This window comes from Sapajus apella, unplaced genomic scaffold (assembly GCF_009761245.1).
Source record: "Sapajus apella isolate SASKATOON/1434 unplaced genomic scaffold, GSC_monkey_1.0 scaffold85, whole genome shotgun sequence".
NCBI lineage: Eukaryota > Metazoa > Chordata > Mammalia > Primates > Cebidae > Sapajus > Sapajus apella.
The window spans coordinates 2535639-2555908 of record NW_022437025.1 but is presented as its reverse complement, the minus strand read 5'-3'; the positions used below and the strand labels follow the sequence as shown (position 1 = coordinate 2555908).

The following is a 20270-nucleotide window of genomic DNA, read 5'->3' as shown; positions in this document are numbered from 1 at the left end:
CTGAGGTTGGTACTATTACTCCCATCCTAAAAAGATGAAGAAACTGAGGCTCAGAGAGGCCAAGCAACTTGCCCAAGGTCACACAGCTAGAAATCCTTCCCAAGCACAGATCAGGATGTCAAGTCTAGCCTGCTGTTCTGGCACATGCAGGGGCTGGGTGTGGGGCTGCCAGGAGCTCTGGCCAGAGAAAGACAGAGATGAGGCATAGGTACCAGCCCCTTTTCAGGTGCCCCTGACCCTGCGACTGAAGTAACAGCTGGGCCTCAGCGGCTGAGACATCTGGGGAGGAAGGAGCTTGTAAAGGGGAGAGATGCCACGTGGGGTCAATGCAGCAACCAGAGGAAGGAGTGTGAGTCACAGATTTAAGTCGGCTGTGGCACTGTCCCCCTGCCCCTGTGCACTAGGGGGCTGAGGTCTAGTTGTTACCACTGCTCGAGAATTGAAGGCCGGACACCCAACCATGGACACCATACCCTCAGCAGTGCTGGGACTATGCCCATGTGGCTCACCGGGCTGACGGGCAGCCACGGACCAGAGTCTTGCTCTGCTCAGTCACACAATGGGACTGACTGGTGGCAGATGCGAGAGGATGGAGTAGGATGACAGCCCCGAGGGGCCTCCCACTGGAGACGGAGGTGATGGAGCAGCAGCTGGCTACAGCTGTGCCAGGGCTTCCACGGGAGACTACAGCAAAGATGTCAATCTACTCAGCTCAGGTTATTTTAAAACTTTAAGAAAGTTTTAACAAATTCCTTACCAGAAATTGTATCTGGCAAGAAAGTGCCAGAATTCCAGTTCTTATCATTCATCACTTCTGATCCCCAAAGACTTATAAATTTAGAACTATTCCACTCTGGAGTATTCCCAAAACAGCTCGGATAAATATGGTCTTGAAGAGATGCATTGAATACCTGATGCTTATTTGTGTGATTCTGAACAGGTGCTGGCGGTAAAGCCTACAAAAAAAAATTTTCTAATCACATATCAAAATTAATATTCTGTTTACCTAAGTAAGTAGTTAAACTACAGACAGACAATTCATTATAAGCCTCATGGGATGTGCTCACCATGAGTTAGGGCCCACAGGGAGCACATCTCACAAAGCGTGGAACTGATTTATGAGACTACACATGGCAGGCCAAATTTCAACCATAGGTATGAAAAGCAACCGATGCCTTGAGGAGTGTATCTGAACAAACTTCATAGACAACTCAGTAACCTCTCACATTCCTACCGGGTCACGTGTGAGTATGGTTCATGTGTTCACGTGTGTCATAAGATCTGTTTCTACGGCTCAGTCTCATAGTCTCAGCAAGCATTTTAATAATCATCACTAATAAGTCAACTTTGGAATCACTGATGAAAATAATAAAACCCTTATAATACTGACCTCTTACACCTGGGCAAGGTACAGCACAAATCTAATGAACTAGAGGAATTTTATGTTGTGCTCTAAAGACCAGGGCATCCTCAAAGGAGCTGTCTCATTGGCAAGCCCTGCCCTGAACCCTGTGGGGCAGACCACTGTTGAAGGGACCAAGGGAAAGTGATCGGGGTCTGGACAGCTGGCTAGCCAACATCCAGGAATTTACTGAGTGACTAGCCATCTGGCTGCTCCTGTACACACTGCAGCCCCCTTGGGTCCTCCCTCTGCCTCCGCCCCTATCCAGGCCCCAGGCCCTGGCTGCTGATCTCCTTAGGGGCTCCTGAGCACCATGTTCTCACAGCGGTGCAGCCACAACAGCCTGCACCTTTGCACCAGGGCCTCTTCGCAGTCCTTCTCCCCACCACAGCCAGAGTGATCTTTGTTGAATGTAAATTCAAGCACATGTCACTCCTCTGGCTCAAGACATAGCAGTGGGTTCCCAAGGCTCTGGCCTGAGGAGATCTAAGAGAGCTAGGGCCGCCACCTCTACCCCTCCTGCTCACCAAGGCCCTGGTCACAACAGGTTTCCACTTGGCCAGCACACGCCTATTCACTTTCTTGGCCCTAAGCTTTGCTTGTGCTGTGTCCATGCTCTAGAATGTGCAAGCCTCAGCTCATTACCGCACTCACACACATCCTACACGCCTTGGCCTAAAGATCCCTTCCTCAGAGAAGCCGGCATGCCTTTGCTCTCACTGCCCAAGACCCAACACCCAAGACCAAAGTGAGCCTTCCCACTGAACACACTAGAATCCTTCATTTTCCTCTTAGTATTTACCACAGTTAATTCAAGACCTACTTGTAGCCTGTTGGTTTACCGTCTGCCTTTCCCCAAATTACACGCGCTCTAGCATGAGGTGGGACATGTGGATCCTAGCCCTTCTGCCCCAGTCTCTGCTAATGCCGGACAGGCATACAGTTCTCCCTCAGCAGGACCTCTGCCTGCTGGAGTGGAGGAGTGTCCAGTTATGGGCAATCTGGTCATCACATCCTCTGGGATGCAGAAATGAGCAGTGAATTCTGTAAACCCAAGTGGGAGGGTACTCTGGAGGGTTCTTAAGAGCAAGTGATGGTTCGGCAGAATCCTGCGGGCCTGGCTGGGTCAGAGGGAGCACAGGAAGGGTTAGGAGCATGGGGATGGTGCACGTACAGGGATGACAGTGCCACATCCTGACAGGCTCCAGAATGAGTGGGGGGCAGCAGACAGGCCAAAGACAGCTTTGTATCATTTTGTCCTGAGGGGCTGGGGAGCCACAGAGGGATTTAAGCAGCAGAGTAAGATGATTTGGTCAGCTTATTGGAACGATCAATCTGGCAATATTGTGCGGATGAACCAGAGGTGGAAGGAGGACAAGCTGTCAGTCAGGGGATGAGAAATGATGAAGCAATGGCAGTGAAGATGGCAAGGAAAGGAGGAATTCTGGAGCTATCAAGATGAAAGCTGGGACTGCACATCTAGTCCAGGGGCTACCACTGCTGGCTCCACCACGAGGAGGCACGTTCAGGTGACAGCTAGATCTGAACTCTAGTCCCATGCCTTGGCCTTCGGGCTCTGCAGTCTGGCGAGCTCAGATGCCAGCTCTCCCTTTTACTAGCTGTGTGACCTCAGGCAAATCACTCAATCTTTTTGTGCTTTAGTTTTCTCATCTGCAATCTGGAAATACCTACCTCCAGGCGTATGGTAAGAATTCAGCACACTGCCTGGCCCACAGTAAGTACTCAGTGAGTGTGAAGGTGCACTACTTTCATTTTCTAAGACTACAGTCTTACAGACTTCTATATAGAGACTAGTTATATAGACACAGAGTCCGTAGACACAAAACAACGGACCACCCGACCAAACCTTTCCACCTTGCCCCTCTTCCACAGTACTTCGGAGCAGAGAGGAAGCACTTCCCTCTGGGCTGCTGGAACAGGCCCAGAAAGGCAAAGTGGGAGAGGAGGCTAGAGCAGACACTCAGGACTCAGCAGGAAAAAACAGGTCTAGCTGGGCCACCCAGGATACAAGCAAGAGCCTGAAGTCATTGTTTTTGGCATGGGAGCCCCAGGGGGCAAGAGCCAGGAAAATAAGAAAACAGTATTTTATAGATACCCATTTCTACAAAGCAGTGATAAACTAAGAGCTGCTTTGCTGAGAAGTGATTTACCAAAAGTAACAATTTAAGTAGATTTCTTAGTCTTGAGTACCTTCTGCCAAGGGGCAGAAACATCTGACAGATGCTGAGCTGCTGGCTTTGAGCACAGTCCTATCGTGCTGGCCTAGCTGGTAACCCTGACTAGCAGAAGCACTCTCAGGACTCTGAAGCTATCTAAGTACCTCCTGGACTCCTCAAGACATGACCGTGAGTTGTTTGGGGTTTCAGCTTTGAAAAGCCTGGCTGACAGCCTGGGCTCCACCACCCATGTGTGTCAGTCAGCTCTTACTTATCCTTCAAAATCCTATTTCAGCATCACCTCCTCTGCAAAACCACCCGTGACTCATTTAAAATTTTCTCTCTCCAGTGTTACTTCTCTGCCCAGCAACTGTAAGTTCCATTAGGTATGTCACAACATTGATATTTTGTTTTGATTATGTTTTTGTCTTCTCTTTAGACTGTGAGCTCTTTGAAAAGAAGGGCCAGGACTAATTGATTTTTGTCTTCCTAGAATGTAGCACAGGGCCTGGCACATACTGGGTGTTCAATAAGTGTTTGCTGAACAGTGTCTAGCTTACAGGAATAAGAAAATGCATCTACACAAATGTAATGTTGGAAACATAAGGTAATGATTCTACGCATTTGATTTACACTGTTCAGAACCCTACCTACTCAAAAAAAGAGGCCCAGTTGCAGGAACAAAAGTAACAGGGATCAGTAACAAAAAAAAAAGCTGTATTTTCTTCAATGCTTTTGCAGAAGATGCCTATTGACCCCAAAAGCTTATGGATTTCCTTTCAGAAAAAAACGGGTGTCTGTCACCTAGGCCATTTTTGGACCATGACTTTATAAGTCCACCAATGATGTAACTATGAAATAATGCTCTCAGAATGTGGATTATGCTACTGAATCAGAATACCGATTTCACTCTTTACATAAACCCACAAAGCTTCAACTAGCAGAAGTTTTGAATTTTTATCCAGTTTGAGACAAAAGCAGCAATCCATAGAAAAGGAAAACTGGTGCTTTAAATGAAGGCTCTGACACAAATGCAAACACAAAAAGCTGCTTTCCACTGGACACACATTCTGAGTTTATCCAGGAGGCGGGTGACTCGCCTGTCCTCTACCACCCACACCCACTCGGACACAGAACGTGGTGCAAGACACGAGGAGCAAGAGCTGCAGACTGAGTCATAAGGCCCACGTGAGTGGTTCTCAATGCTAAGCATCCGAGAAAAAAGGAGTACCAGTTGTATCCCAGCATGAGGTTAAGATGACGGACTCTCTCTGTATTTCTGCTTACCTAAGGTTTCTTGGTATTCCTCCCAGAGACAGTGAAGAAGCGAAGGACCACCCTTGCTTTGGCTGTGCCAATTTTCAGACTGGAAGAGCTGAATCTCAGCTCTAAAATAATATGCAGGTCAAAGATCACAATGTGATCCCCAAACTGCAACCTATTTATGATCCTAATATCTACAGAGCTTTACATCCTCAATCTAAATCTGAATTTATACTTTTTACTGTATTTAACTGAAATTGTGTTTTCACTGTAGTAAATAATGCTTTTGCAGTGGTTTTACTTAAGTCTCAAAGTAACCTAGAAAGTGAGGTGTAAAGACACACCCTGGACCTGGAAGCTAACAAAGGACCAAGGCCACTTGGTACCCGGTCTTCCCCTTGCCCTACGTCACCAGCTCCAATGGATACACTGAACTCCTGAGGGCCAGAACCCAGTGACCACTGCTAATGCTCCCCATGTGCTCAGTGGAGACTTCAAGACAGCCCCGTCTTCACTTCTAGGCCCTTTCTTAGTATGGTGACTGTTTCACAGCACATCCTCTGTGTTGGATGAAAAAGACCCTGGATTCAAAGTCACATGCCTTAGGTTCCAGTATAGATTCAGGCCCTGCAGTCATGACTTCCCACTCCTAGGCCACGTGGATAGTGGGTGGGAGGAGCAGCAAGGTGCAGCCGCACCTGCTTGGCTTTGCTCTTCCCTTGAAGGGCGTTCTTATTCCCTGGTCTGGGCCTTGTCAGGTAAGAGGAGCTACTTAGCTCTAAATCTGAAAGAAATGACACTGAACACCCTAGTAACCAACTGCTATCTACAAACTCACAGGATGACAAGAAGTATCAGGTGGCAATGAGAGGAAGCGAGGTGGAGGTGAGGGAAGGAACGGCTGCACACCATCGCCACAGTGACGTGTGGGGGCTGCAGTTTGGAGACCTTCAAGAGAAGCTCAGGTCTCAGACAGATCTCGCACCAGCAGATGTCAACCCTCATAGACAAACATCTACTATGGAGGTCTGCAGGTTCTCGATAACCTTCTAATACAATCCATCCACACAAGGAAATAATACATCACAGGTGATGTCAGCAGAAAACAGATCTGGATGCTCATGGTTTCATTCAAACAGAGTAACTTTTTGTGAAATGCTTAAAGAAAGAAAAGAGAAAACCAAGAAACAAGAGAATATAAAAAGCTACTACACATCTTTGAAAAAAAGTAAATTCAAGTTTATAAATAATAAATACAGTTGGAACTAGAACTTAAGAGGCAGGCTAGGCCCCACTAGAGAATCACTTAACTGGAGGACTGATTCCCCCAAAAGTTCTCATAACACAGAACTGAGAGACATGGAGATGAGAAACCTGAAAGAGAGGGTTAGGCATGAAGAAGAAGGTCTAACAACAATCTTACCAGAGGCTGAGAGAGACAACTGATTGGCTGCAGGAACATGGTGGAGACAACATGGATGGCAATGATCAAAGAGGAAACTGACAATGATTGCTAGGCTAAAGGCTCTAATGGAAAAAGTAGACGGCATGCAAGAACAAGGGGGCCGTGTGAGCACAGAGATTAAAAGAAATGCTAGCAATAAAAACAATGTAAGAGAAATGAGACTGTCAGTGATGGGCTCATCAGGAGACGACATGACCAAGGCAAGAGTCAGGGAGCTGCAATTTATGTCAGCAGAAACTTCCCATACTGCAAGGCAAAGAGTAACAAGATTTAAAAACAAAAACAGAAACAATCCCCCAATAGAACAAAACTTCCAAAACCTGTGGGACAATTTCGAAAAACATAACATTTGGTAACTCGAATGATGGAAGGAGAGAATAGAGAAACAACTGAAGTAGTAACAGCTGAAAAGTCTCCAAAATTAACGACTGACACCACAGATCCAAGGAGCTCACAGAACATCAAGCAGAATAAATACCCGCAAAGCTGCACGAAGGCATACTGTATTCAGCAGAATACCAAAGAGAAAGAGAAAATCTTGGCCGGGTGTAGTGGCTCACGCCTGTAATCCTAGCACTTTGGGAGGCCGACGAGAGCAGATCACCTGAGGTCAGCCTGGTCAACATGGTGAAACCCCATGTCCACTAAAATACAAAAATTAGCCGGGCATGATGGTGGGTGCTTGTAATCCTAGCTACTCAGGAGGCTGAGATGGGAGAATCACTTGAACCGGAGAGATGGTGGTTGCAGTGAGCCGAGATCATGCCAGTGCACTCCAGCCTAGGTGGCTAACGGAGACTCCAACTCAAGAAAAAAAAAAAGAAAAAGAGAAAATCTTGAAAACAGCCAGGTGGGGGCCAGGGGACCTAGAGAAGAACAGAGAAAAGAATTCCAGAAGAATGTCCTTGTCAGAAGCCATGCCAGCAAGGACAGAGGGAAGTTAAACAGATCTAAAGAGTTCAAAGAAAAAAACCACCAACGTAGAATGGTGTATCCAGCGAAATTATCCTTCAAAAGTGAAGGAGAAATAAAGACTTCCTCAGACTAACAAAAACTGAGGGAGCTCATCACCAGCAGACCTGCCCAGCAAGAAATGTCAAAAGATTTCCTTCAGTCAGAAGGTCAGAAACGTGGATCTACATAAAGAAAGGAAGAATAGCAGAGAAGAAATAAAGGCAAAGTAAAATGTCTTCTTCCTATTAAACTAAAAAATACTGTTGAAAGTAACTGGCAACACTGTACCGGGTGATTAACACATAGAAAATAATGACAGCAATGTCACAAGGAAAGGAAAGGAGTTGGGAGTAATTTGTTAAATGCTACCTGTTTTACATAAGTTAGTTGAAAAGGGACTTAAATTAGTTCAAAATGGTATGTTGCAAACTGTAGGGCAACTGCAGAAATTCTAAAAGATAAATAAAATTGTAAGAGAGGAGATGAAATAAAATCATAAAGTGTTTAAAAACACAGAAGGCAGAAAAAGACTGATAATTAATAGAAAACAGTTACAAACATGACTGATACTAATTCAAATACATTGAAAAATCACTTCAAATGTGAATAGTCAAATACACCAATACACAAAGATTATCAGGGTAAATTAAAAAACAACAAGAATGGTGGCATGTGTCTATAGTCCCAGCTACTCAGGAGGAGGCCAAGGTGGGAGAATTGCTTGAGCCTAGGAATTCAAGTCCAGCCTGAGTAACATTGCAAGATTCTGTCTCTAAAAAATAAAAAACAAACACAACTATACATGTCTACAAGAAACCTGCTTTAAATATGAAAACCCTGAGGAGTTAAAAGTAAAGGGATGGAAACAACCAATGGATCAATGAGGAAATTACAAAGGAAATTAGAAAATAATTAGAGACAAATGAAAACAAAACCAACATATTAAGACTCCCAGGATGAAGTGAAAGCAAGCACTAAGGGCAAAATTCATACCTATAAACACATCAAAAACAAGAAAGCTCTCTAATCAGCAACCTAACTTAGGGTGGGCGTGTTGGCTCATCCCTGTAATTCCAGCACTTGGGGAGCCTGAGGCAGGAGGATTGCTTGAGCCCAGGAGTTTGAGACTAGCCTGGGCAACAAGGTGAGACCTCTGTCTCTACAATAATTAATTAATTAACAGCTTAGCATGGTGGCACACACCTGTAGTTCAAACTACTTGAGACGCTGGGGCAGGAGGATTGCTTGTGTCTAGGAAGTCAAGGTTGCAGTGAGCCATGATCGTATCACTACATTCCAGGCTGGGCAACTGAGTAAGCCTTGTCTCAGTAACAACAACAACAAATAAAATCAAACAAAAAAAACCCCTAACTTCACATCTTAATGATTAGAAAAAGAACAAACTAGGCCGGGCGTGGTGGCTCATGCCTGTAATCCAAGCACTTTGGAGGCCAAGGCGGGCGGATCACCTGAGGTTGGGAGTTCAAGACCAGCCTGACCAACATGGTGAAACCCCATCTCTAAAAAAAAAAAAAAAAAAAAAAAGAAAAAGAACAAACTAAATCCAAAGCAGGCAGAAGAAAAGTAATACTAAAGACTAGAGCAGAGATCAATGATAAATGAAATAGAGAACAGAAAAACAACAGGGGGGGAAATCAATGAACCAAACTATAGTTCTTTGAAAAGAGCAACAAAACTGACAAAACTTTAGTGAGATGGACTTAGAAAAAGAAAGACTCAAATTACTAAAATCAGAAATGAAAGTGAGAATATTATTCTTGATTATACAGAAATAAAAGGGGCTGGGAGTGGTGGCACACAGCTGTAATCACAGCTGCTTGGGAGGCTAAGGCAGGAGAATCATTACAGCCCAAGCATTTGAGGCTGCAGTGAGCTATGATGGTGCTACTGCAAATCCAGCCTGGGCAACAGAGCAAGGTTGTCTCTTAAAAAAAAAGAGTGAGAGAAAGAAAGAAAAGAAATTAAATTAAAATTAAGAAGACATAAAAAGTAGCATAAAATAGTACTGGCTGAGCTTGGTTAACTTACACCTATAATCCCAGCACTTTGGGAGGCTGAGGTGGTAGGACGGCCTCAGCCAAGAAGTCCAGACTTAGCCCAGGAGTGGTAGGACTGCCTTAGTCCAGACTAGGCAACATAGTAAGACCCTGTCTCTTCCAAGTAATTTTACTTCTTCCTTTCCAGTTTGGATGCCTTTTATTTCTTTTTCTTCCCTATTTGCTCTGACTGAAACTTCTAATACTATGTTGAACACAGTGGTAAAGGCATCCTTGCCTTGCACATAGTAAGACCCTGTCTCTTCCAAAACAATAAAAATATTAGCTGGGAGTGGTGGCACATGCCTCTAGTCCAAGCTACTTGGGAGGCTGCGGCAGGAGGAATGCCTGAGCCAAGAGTTTGAGGCTGCAATGAGCTAGATCATGCCATTGTACTCCTGCCTGGGTGACGGAGATGTTGTTTCAAAGAAAAATAAAAAAAGAAAGTATTACGAACAACTGTACACTAACACACTGGATAAAACAGATGAAATAAAAAAATTTCTAGAAACACAAAACCTATCAAGATGAAATCATTAGGAAATAGAAACGTCTGAACAGACCTGTAACTAGTAAGCAGATTGAACTGGTAGTCACAAAATCACTCAATAGGCCATGGTGGCTCATGTCTATTATGTCATCCCAGCGCTTCTGGGAGGCCGAGGTGGGTGGATCACCTGAGGTCAGGAGTTTGAGACCAGCCTGACAAACATGGTGAAACCCCATTTCTACTAAAAATACAAAAATTAGCTAGGTGTGGTGGCATGTGCCTGTAGTTCCAGCTACTTGGGAGGCTGAGGCCGGGGAATCATTTAAACCAGGGAAGTGGAGGTTGCTGTGAGCGGAGATGACACCACTGCACTCCAGCCTGGGTGACAGAGTGAGTCTCCATCTAAAAAAAAATAAAAAAATAAGCCGGGCGCGGTGGCTCAAGCCTGTAATCCCAGCACTTTGGGAGGCCGAGGCGGGTGGATCACCAGGTCAAGAGATCGAGACCATACTGGTCAACATGGTGAAACCCCGTCTCTACTAAAAATACAAAAAATTAGCTGGGCATGGTGGTGCGTGCCTGTAATCCCAGCTACTCAGGAGGCTGAGGCAGGAGAATTGCCTGAACCCGGGGGGCGGAGGTTGCGGTGAGCCGAGATCGCGCCATTGCACTCCAGCCTGGGTAACATGAATGAAACTCCGTCTCAAAAAAAAAAAAATAAATAAAAAATAAATAAAAAAAATAATAAAATAAAAAAAAATCACCCAATAAAGAAAAGCCCTAGACATGATGGCTTCACTGGTCAATTCTACCAAATATTTACAGAATTAATACCAATATTTCTCAAAGGTTCAAAAAAAGAAAAAACAAACTTAAGAGGAGGAAACACTTTCTAACTCATGTCCTGAGCATATCCCCATACCGAAGACACTGTAAGAAAACTACCAACGAGTAACACTTACGAAGATTCATGCAAACATCCTCAACAAAATACTAGCAAACTGAATTCAGCAGCATATTAAAAGACTCATACACCATAATCAAGTGGGAATTATTCCCAGAATGCAAGGATGATTCAATGTATAAAAAGTAATCAATGTTAATATACCACATTAACAGACCGCAAAAAGCCAAAGATCACCACAACTGGTGCAGAAGCAGCATTTGACAAAATTCAAAACGGTTCCATGACAATAACACCCAACAAACTAGTAACAGAGGGAAAACTACCAAAATATAATAAAAGCCATATATGAAAAACCCACAGCAAACAATGGTGAACGAATGAAAGCTGTTCCTTGAGTATCAGTAACAAGGCAAGGATGCTTTTACCGCTTCTATTCAACATAGTATTAGAAATGCTTTTACCACTTCTATATAACATAGTATGAGACATGTTTTTACCACTTCTATACAACACAGTATTCGAAGTTTCAGTCAGAGCAAATAGGCAAGAAAAAGAAATAAAAGGCATCCAAACTGGAAACGAAGAAGTAAAATTATTTCTCTTCACAGATGATATGATTTTATACCTAGAAAACTCTATATTCCACACACACGAATCTGTTAGAATAGATGAATTCAGCCAAGTAGGAAGATACAAAGTCAGCACTAGAAAATCAGCTGCATGTCTATACACCAACAATGGTTGGAAAAGGAAATTATGAACACAATTCCATTCACAACAGCATCAAAATACTAATTTAGGGCCGGGCATGGTGGCTCACGCCTGTAATCTCAGCACTTTGGGAGGCCAAGGTGAGTGAATCACTTGAGGTCAGGAGTTCGAGACCAGCCTGGCCAACATGGTGAAACCCTGTCTCTACTAAAAATACAAAAATTAGCCAGGCATTGTAGCATGTGCCTGTAATCCCGGCTACTCAGGAGGCTGAGGCAGGAGAATCACTTGAACCTGGGAGGACAGAGGCTGCAGTGAGCCAAGATTGTGCCACTGCACTCCAGCTTGGGTGACAGAGCGAGACTCCACCTCAAAATAATAATCATCATAATAAAGCAAGACTCCACCTCAAATAACAGCAACTTAGGAATTGAATTAACTGGCCAGGCACGGTGGCTCATGCCTGTAATCCCAGCACTTTGAGAAGCTGAGGCAAGTGGATCACTTGAAGCCAGGAGTATGAGGCCAGCCTAGCCAATATGGCCAAACCCCATTTCTACTAAAAATACAAAATTAGCAGGACATGGTAGCATGTGTCTGTGATCCCAGCTACTCAGGAGGCTGAGGCAGAAGAATCACTTAAACCTGGGTGGTGGAGGTTGCAGTGAGCCAAGATTGTGCTACTGCACTTCAGTGTGGGCAACAGAGTGAGACTCTGTCTCAAAAAACACCAAAACCAAAACAAAACACCAACAGGAATTAACTTAACCAAAGAAGTGAAAGAGTTCTACCATAAACTATAAAACACTGCTCTAAGAAACTGAAAAACCAAAAATAAATGAAAACATATACCATGTTAATCTTCTAATCTTCACTGATTAGAAGATAATATTGTCAGAATGTCCATACTACCCAAAGTGATCTACAGATTCAATGCAATCCCTATCAAAATCCCAATGATGAATTTTGAGAAACAGAAAAACTCACCCTAAATTCATACAGAATCTCATAGGATTCTGAATAACCCAAACAATCTTCAACAACAACAACAACAACAACAAACACCAAACCTGGTGGACTCACAATTCCTGATTTCAAAACTTACTGCAAAGATACAGCAGTCAAAACAGTATGGTACTGGCCTGACATACAGGCCAATGGAACAGAATAGAAAGCCCAGAAACAAAACCTCACATATATGGTCAAACGATTTCTGACAAGGATGGCAACATCCTTCAACAGGAAAAGGGCAGTCTTTTTAACAAATGGTACTGTGACAACAGTGCATTCCACATGCAAAAGAATGAAGCTGGACCCTTACCTAACACCATATATATAAAAATGAACTTCAAAATGGATCACAGACCTAAATGTAAGGAAAGAACAAAACTCTTAGAAGAAAACATAGGGCAAAAGCTTCACAACATTAGATCTGGCAATAATTTTTTGGATGTAACACCAAAGGCACAGGCAACAAAGAATAAATAGACAAACCGGACTGCATGGAAAATTTTTAAATGTTGTGCATCAAAAGACACTACCAACAGAGTAAAAAGGGAGCCTACAGAATGGGAGAAAATACTTGCAAATCATCTATCTGATAAAGGACTAATATCCAGACTACAGAGAGAACTAAAATGCAACAACAACAAGCCTGATTCAAAAATGAGCAAGAACTTCAATAGATATTTCTCCAAAGAAGATATACAAAGGTCAACAAGCACATGAAAAGATGCTCAACATTACTAAACGTTATGAAAATGCAAAACAAAACTACAATGTGTCTACGGTCACCTATACAAGAAAAAAAACCTACCATGTGATAGTACCTTATATCTATTAGGATGGTTACTATTAAAAAAGCAAAACAGAAAATAACAAGTGTTAGTGAGGATGTGGAGAAACTGAAACCCTTGTGCACATTGGTAGGAATGTAACATGGTGCAGCCACTGTAGGAAACAGTACGGCAGTTCCTCATATAATTCAAAATAGAATTACCCCATATGACCTAGCAATTCCACTTCTGGGTATACACCCCAAATAACTGAAAGAAGGGTCCTGAAACATTTGTACACTCATGTTTACAGCAGCACTGTTCACAGTAGATAATGTATGGAAACAACTCAAGAGTTCACTGATGGAGACACGAATTGGGATTCAGCCACATGATGAGTAGTATTTAGCCTTACAAAGGAAGGAAATTCTGCAACATGCCACAACATGGATAAACCTTGAGGACATTATGCTAAGTGAAATAAGCCAGGCACAAAAAGACAAATACTGTACAATTCTACGTATATGAGGTACTTTGAGTAGTCACAATCATAAAGACAGAAAGTAGAATGATGGGTGCCCAGGGGTGGGGGAAAGGGGAGCTACTGTTTAATGGGTTAAAAACTTCCAATTTTACAAGATGAGAAGAGTTATGGAGATGAATGATAGTTGCACAACATTATAAATCTATTTAATACCACAGAATTCTACACTTAAAAATGGTTAAGATTGTAAATTTTATGTTATAGGTATTTTACCACAATAAACAAATCCTTTCAAAAAGTAAAGCAATGAACGAAGATATACCAAAAGAAAACTGGAGGACCTATATTAATTTCAGGCAGAGCAGGCTTCAGAGCAAGGGAAGCTACCAGTGGTGCTGAGGAGCATTACATAATGATAAAGGGTCAATTCTCCAAGAAGCAGTAACAATCCTCAATGTGTGTGCCGCTAACGACAGAGCATCAAACTTTATAGGACAAAAGCTGATAGAACTGTGCAAGGAAAAACCAATGAATCCAGTATCACGGTAGAAGTCTCCAACAGCCCTCTATCAGAAATGAACAGGCCGGGCGCGGTGGCTCACGCCTATAATCCCAGCACTTTGGGAGCCCAACATGGGTGGATCACGAGGTCAAGAGATCAAGACCATCCTGGTCAACATGGTGAAACCCCATCTCTACTAAAAATACAAAAATGAGCTGGGCATGGTGGCGCAGGCCTGTAGTCCCAGCTACTCAGCAGGCTGAGGCAGGAGAATTGCTTGAACCCAGGACATGGAGGTTGCGGTGAGCCAAGATCGTGCCATTGTACTCCAGCCTGGGTAACAAGAGGGAAACTCCGTCTCAAAAACAAAACAAAACAAAACAAAAAAAAAAACCAGATTGGGCGGGCAGAGAATCAGAACATAGTTACTGACTGATAGGACTCAACAGCACCATCAGTCAACTGGACATCATGAACATCTGAAGACCACTTCACACAACAACAGAACACATACACTCCTCTGAAGCTCACATGGAACATTCACCAAGACAGAAATTCTGGGCCATAAGCAAACCTTAATAAACTCAAAAAAACAGAAATCATACACTGTATACTTTTAGATCACAATAGAATATAAGTAGAAATCAGTGACAAAACAGTAGTTGCGAGATCCCGAAATATTTGGAAATTAAATTCCCTGGCACTTACAGTTTTTATTTTATTTTATATAGTATTCCATTACTGTATTTTTTATCAGCAATTACTTTGAACTTTTAAATAACTTCTACTCAATATATAAATTCAGTATATCACTGGTATGAAAAAACCTGAAAATAGAAATTAATTAGTCTTCAAGTTTTTTTCATTTCAAGAATTTTTTTTTTTTAGAAACAGGGTTTCACTACGTCATCCAGGCTGGTCTTGAACTCCCAGGCTCAAGCGATCCTCCCACCTCAGCCTCTCAAAATGCTGGGATTACAGCCGTGAGCTACCATGACAGGCCAGAAAATAAATTTTTCATAGTATTCATGCTAAACATTTTAGGTACTAAGTATTTACCCACAATTCCGAAGATACGAATTAAAAGAATTACAACCACAACGGCACAATGTCAAAGGCAACAACTGTGACTACAGCACAGCAGCAGCTCCCTAAGGCCCAGCAGTGCAGAAGCAAAGGCAGACACAGCGGCAGGTCAGAAGCTCCCTAAGGCCCAGCAATGCAGGAGCAAAGGCAGACACAGCGGCAGGTCAGAAGCTCCCTAAGGCCCAGCAATGCAGGAGCAAAGGCAGACACAGCGGCAGGTCGGAAGCGTGCAAGGCCCCTCCACATTCAGCACCCGCCTTCTGCCTCCCGACTACATTCCGAACAATCCTGTTGATCATCTCTAAGAAACTTCCTCTAATGTCACTGGAATTTGTGCTATTCTGATACAGCTCGTTTGCTTTCTGAAGGTGTATTCCTTCAGGGCTGTTAACACATTATGCATTTAGACACAGATGTAGCTGCAGCATTCAACTAGGTCAAACTAACTCAACACAAACTAATCTTGTAAGATCTGGTAAGTGACAATGCAAGTTTGTTTACAGAAACAAACATTTTCATATCAGATGAAAATGAAATATTTTGATAATTGTACCTTATGTTTCCATATAAAAATGGCCACCACCTAATATATTTTAAATGAATCAGTGAACAGTCTTCAGTTAGCTAAAGTGGTAGAAATAATGTTTAGTTATAAATTCCTAAATTTCCTATACGACCTCTACCACATATGGCTTGACCTCCATATTTGCTTATTTATCCATAAATCTTTCCAATTTTCTGTAAGATTAAAGTTTAACAAGTATCAAAAGAACAGATATTAGATACAAATGATGCTCCTAAAATAGGTATTTCTTCTTTTACCCATATATAGACCTCTAATTTCTTGAGAAAAGGCCAAAAGCCAGGGAAAAGAATCAGTTTTTAACCAAAGGGTCCCCACAGTCTTTAGTAACAATCAATTTTAATATTTTACTTGAGTACTTTTAGGAACTAATTCTTAAATAGCTTCCACCAACAAAAATATATAACAGAATATTCTTTTTTTTTTTTTTGAGACGGAGTTTCGCTCTTGTTACCCAGGCTGGAGTGCAATGGCATGATCTCGGCTCACCGCAACCTCTGTCTCCCGGGTTCAGGCAATTCTCCTGCCCCAGCCTCCTGAGTCGCTGGGATTACAGGCACATGCCACCATGCCCAGCTAATTTTTTGTATTTTTAGTAGAGACGGAGTTTCACCATGTTGACCAGGATGGTCTCGATCTCTTGACCTCGTGATCCACTTGCCTCGGCCTCCCACAGTGCTGGGATTACAGGCTTGAGCCACCGCGCCCGGCCTATAACAGAATATTCTATAATCTTTTCTTGGAACTAGGTAATAGAGCTCTATTCAGGCAACAACAGGGAATGGAAAACTTTCTAACTTTACACATGCACCCAGAGAAAATCAGACTACAAACCAGGCAGACCATGAAGATCGCGTGGCTCTGATTACATACTTGAAAAATGTTATTAAAAAAGCATTCTATTATTAAGATATTACATGTTCAAATTGAGCAATATTCAATCTAACAAAATTTAAGCATGAATTTGGATGGTTGTGCCAAGTAATTTTAATAGATGTGACAAACTTATTATACTCTATTCTAAACCTGTGTCTGTTAATCTTCCAAATACACTTCTCCCCAGCAAAGGGACAACAAACCTCACTTACGGACTACATGTACCCCACTTCATAGTGACCCCTAGTGGGGAGAAAACACACATGTAGTCTGGAAAAAAATTCATTCCATGTCACGTCCTCCTCCATTTCTGTTCCAACTGAAAATCATTGTTTTAAATAATAAATTAGAGTTTGGAATAAATTCTATTTTTAAAAAATTTTCTAAGGATATGTACTCTTTTTTTTTTTTTTTTTTTGAGATGAAGTTTCACTCCTGTTGCCCAGGCTGGAGTGCAATGGCGCGATCTCGGCTCATTGCAACTTCTGCCTCCCAGATTCAAGAGATTCTCCTGCCTCAGCCCATGCGCCACCACCCCTGGCTAATTTTGTATATTTTAGTAGAGATGGGGTTTCTCCATGTTGGTCAGGCTGGTCTTGAACTCTCAACCTCAGGTGATCCGCCCACCTCGGCCTCCCAAAGTGCTGGGATTACAGGTGTGAGCCACCACGCCCGGAAAATTCTATTTTTGATTGATTAGAGCCACCCTTGGACAAGAATAACTGGTACAAAGTAAAAAAAAAAAAAAAAAAAAAAAAAAAAAAAAAAAAATCAGAATTACGGTGAGTCATTCTGGTAAAGGTAAGCTCAAAACAGCTAGAGAGGCAAAGCTATCTAAGGCAAAGCTAAGGTCCAAAGAATGAAACCAGCCTAAAAATTTCACTGTAAAGTCTATGATATTAAATATACACCTGAGGCTCTCTGAGAAGAAATGCATAAAAATCAACTTATTTCTAGATCCTCACTCCACTTCCCAAATGGGCTTTTCACACCTGGTTTCTGGCAGCTTCTCCTGTCTGTGCCCTCCCCTCCCCAGTGCTCCATAACCTGCAGGGCGTTATGATTTTCTGTGGCATCACAATTAGGGCTCCTCCTTTATTTAGGCTTGTGCATTTCTACAAGGCCTTAATTTTCATACTAAAAAAACAGTCATTTTAGACCCTGTAGAGTCCAGCCAGTGTAAGAGGACTCATCTATCACATTAAGAAAAAGGGCAAGTCCCTGGAGGACCACAACTAGTTAACTGAGGTCTTGTGTGAAGTACTCCCTAGGTTTAACCTGTTAGAAATTTCACCTGAAAAATCCTTCTGTTCGATTTCATTCTGAATAAAGGAACTATGACCTTCACAATTGTTTTTAATGACTGTTATAACTGTAAAGGTTCAAAATGACAGTGCTTAAGAGATTATGGTGAAAGGAAACACTTGGCAGGCCTTCCTATCAAGAGCAGACCCTGTCCTATGCAAGTTGCTAATTCACAGATTTCTGTTTGAGTATATACTTATGCGGGATCTCAGTGAAGAGTGCGCTCTCAGACCCTTTCTGCCCCGACTTACCTTACTGTGTGTGAAGGGGGGTGTCGCATACAAGGTAGGGTGGATGAGAGGGCGTGGCAGGTGTGGAACAGTGTGCAAAGGCACATGTCCATGGATGTGGGGGTAAAGGTGCAGTGCAGGGTGTGTGGGCTTCTCTGGGCTCATGAACTGATGGCCTGGAGGAAGGGCTCCGGCTGTCATTGCAGATGGTGTCAGTCCAGAAGCTTCTTGTTTACAAACATGACATTCACAAGTGTTTGGAGCTTGTTCAGCCTAAAAGGAAAGAAAAAAAAAGTACCTAATTATTTAGTGAAACAAAAAATGGTATGAATTAAAGTCAGTCACATTCTGCCAAGTAGTAAAAAAGCAAATACAAAGGTAGCAGGGCTTTTCCTGACACCCTGAGTTGACCAGGGCCTTCCATGCAAGGGAAAGGAGGGACCCCAAGAGACTGGGACTGAAGGAGATGCACAGAGAGGAAAGGTATACCTCATTCCACAGACAGACTCAGGTAGAGCCACTGGTTCTGCGTCCTATGCCTAACGCAGAAAATTTCACTTCCCACATCTGAGCAGGGACAAGGGAACTGGTGAAGACGATAGAGTAGAGAGGGGATGGCTCTGCTCCACTGGGCTCACACTGCTTCTAAATGGTTACAGATTCTCCAAAACGAAGCAGAGATGGGACTTCCGGTTACGGTGGAGTGAAGAGGTCCGTGGCTCCTTTCCCTCAGAGCAATGTAAAACTGAACACAACTGTCAAAGGCAACCATTCTGAGGCTCTGGAAATCAGCCCAAGAAAAATACTGAGACACATTTATCCACAAAAATCAGCTAGCACTTCAGGGAAGAACAGCAAGTCTGGCTTTCTTGTCTGGGACCCTTCCCATCTCCTGCACCTGTACTCCAGCCCTGGCTCAGTCAGCAGTGGGCCCCCGAGTTCTATGACTGCAGGGATACCAGTGCAAACCAACCCTGCTGCCCAAAACAGCAGCCTGGTGAGGCAGTAAAAGCAGTGAACTCAGAAGGGCATGAACAGGGAAGCCTGCAGCTCTGTTGGCTTGAGCCTGAGGGTCCCAGTTGGGGTGAATGGCAGAGGAGACAGAAATCTAATAGGGAGAACCCTGGAATGAGAGTGCCACGGAAGGGCTTCTTAAGCTGTCCACAACTTGCTGGCTGACCAGGAGACCATGGTCCATGCACTGAGAAGATCTCAGGGGCTGGAGGAAGGGGCCAACACAGCCGACTTGGGAACTGGCTGAGTGCATTCACCAGGCAGCCAACAGTGGAGCCCCTGTGGATTCAAGGTGCATGGGCTACCCCTGCACAAATCATCAGCTGGTCAACCAGTCAGGCAGACAGAGGGGAAACCTCTAGAAGTCAAGCTAAAAAGCAGAAGAGAAAACGTGAGCCGAGATGCCTGCAGCCACATAATGTGAGAGATACAGATCCTGCAACTTAAGCCCAGGAAATAACAGAAACAAAGAAACAAACAAAAACAACAAAGGACTCTCAAAGGAAAAAATGAGAATGCAAAATTGTTACATTATTTAAAATGTCTGGTTTTCAACAAAAAATTATGAGACACACAAAGAAAACTATGAACTAGGCCAGGCGCGTGGCTCACACCTATAATCCCAGCACTTTGGGAGGTGGAGTTGGGCAGATCACCTGAGTCCAAGAGTTTGAGACCATGCTGGGCAGTATTACGGCAAAATCCTATCTCTACAAAAAATACAAAAAACTACTCAGGCATGTGGTGTGCCTGTAGTCCCAGCTACTTGGGGGGCTGAGGTGGGAGGACTGTTTGAGCCCAGGAGGACCTAGGGACTTAGAGGCTCGAGGCCTCCAGTGAGCTGTGATCATGCCACTGCACTCCAGCCTGGGTGACGGAGCAAGACCTTATCTGGAAAAAAAGAAGTGTGATCAACATGCAGGAAATAGTCCGACAGTTAACAGTAGTGGGTTCAGATACTAAATTAGCACACAAAGATGTCAAAGCAG

At 43.3% G+C, this 20270-nt stretch overlaps 1 protein-coding gene across 3 annotated transcripts in view; it reads right to left on the bottom strand.

The window, feature by feature from the left end:
- Nucleotides 1-20270, bottom strand: part of FAM193A (family with sequence similarity 193 member A) — a 196838-nt gene that overhangs the window by 38870 nt on the left and 137698 nt on the right. For all 3 annotated transcript variants that reach the window (XM_032253969.1, XM_032253968.1, XM_032253967.1), the window contains exons 14-15: nucleotides 18289-18540; nucleotides 758-956 (exon numbers count right to left, since the gene is read on the bottom strand). In XM_032253969.1, coding sequence (XP_032109860.1) covers nucleotides 758-956; nucleotides 18289-18540 — 451 coding nt within the window. The remainder of the gene's footprint in view (nucleotides 1-757; nucleotides 957-18288; nucleotides 18541-20270) is intronic.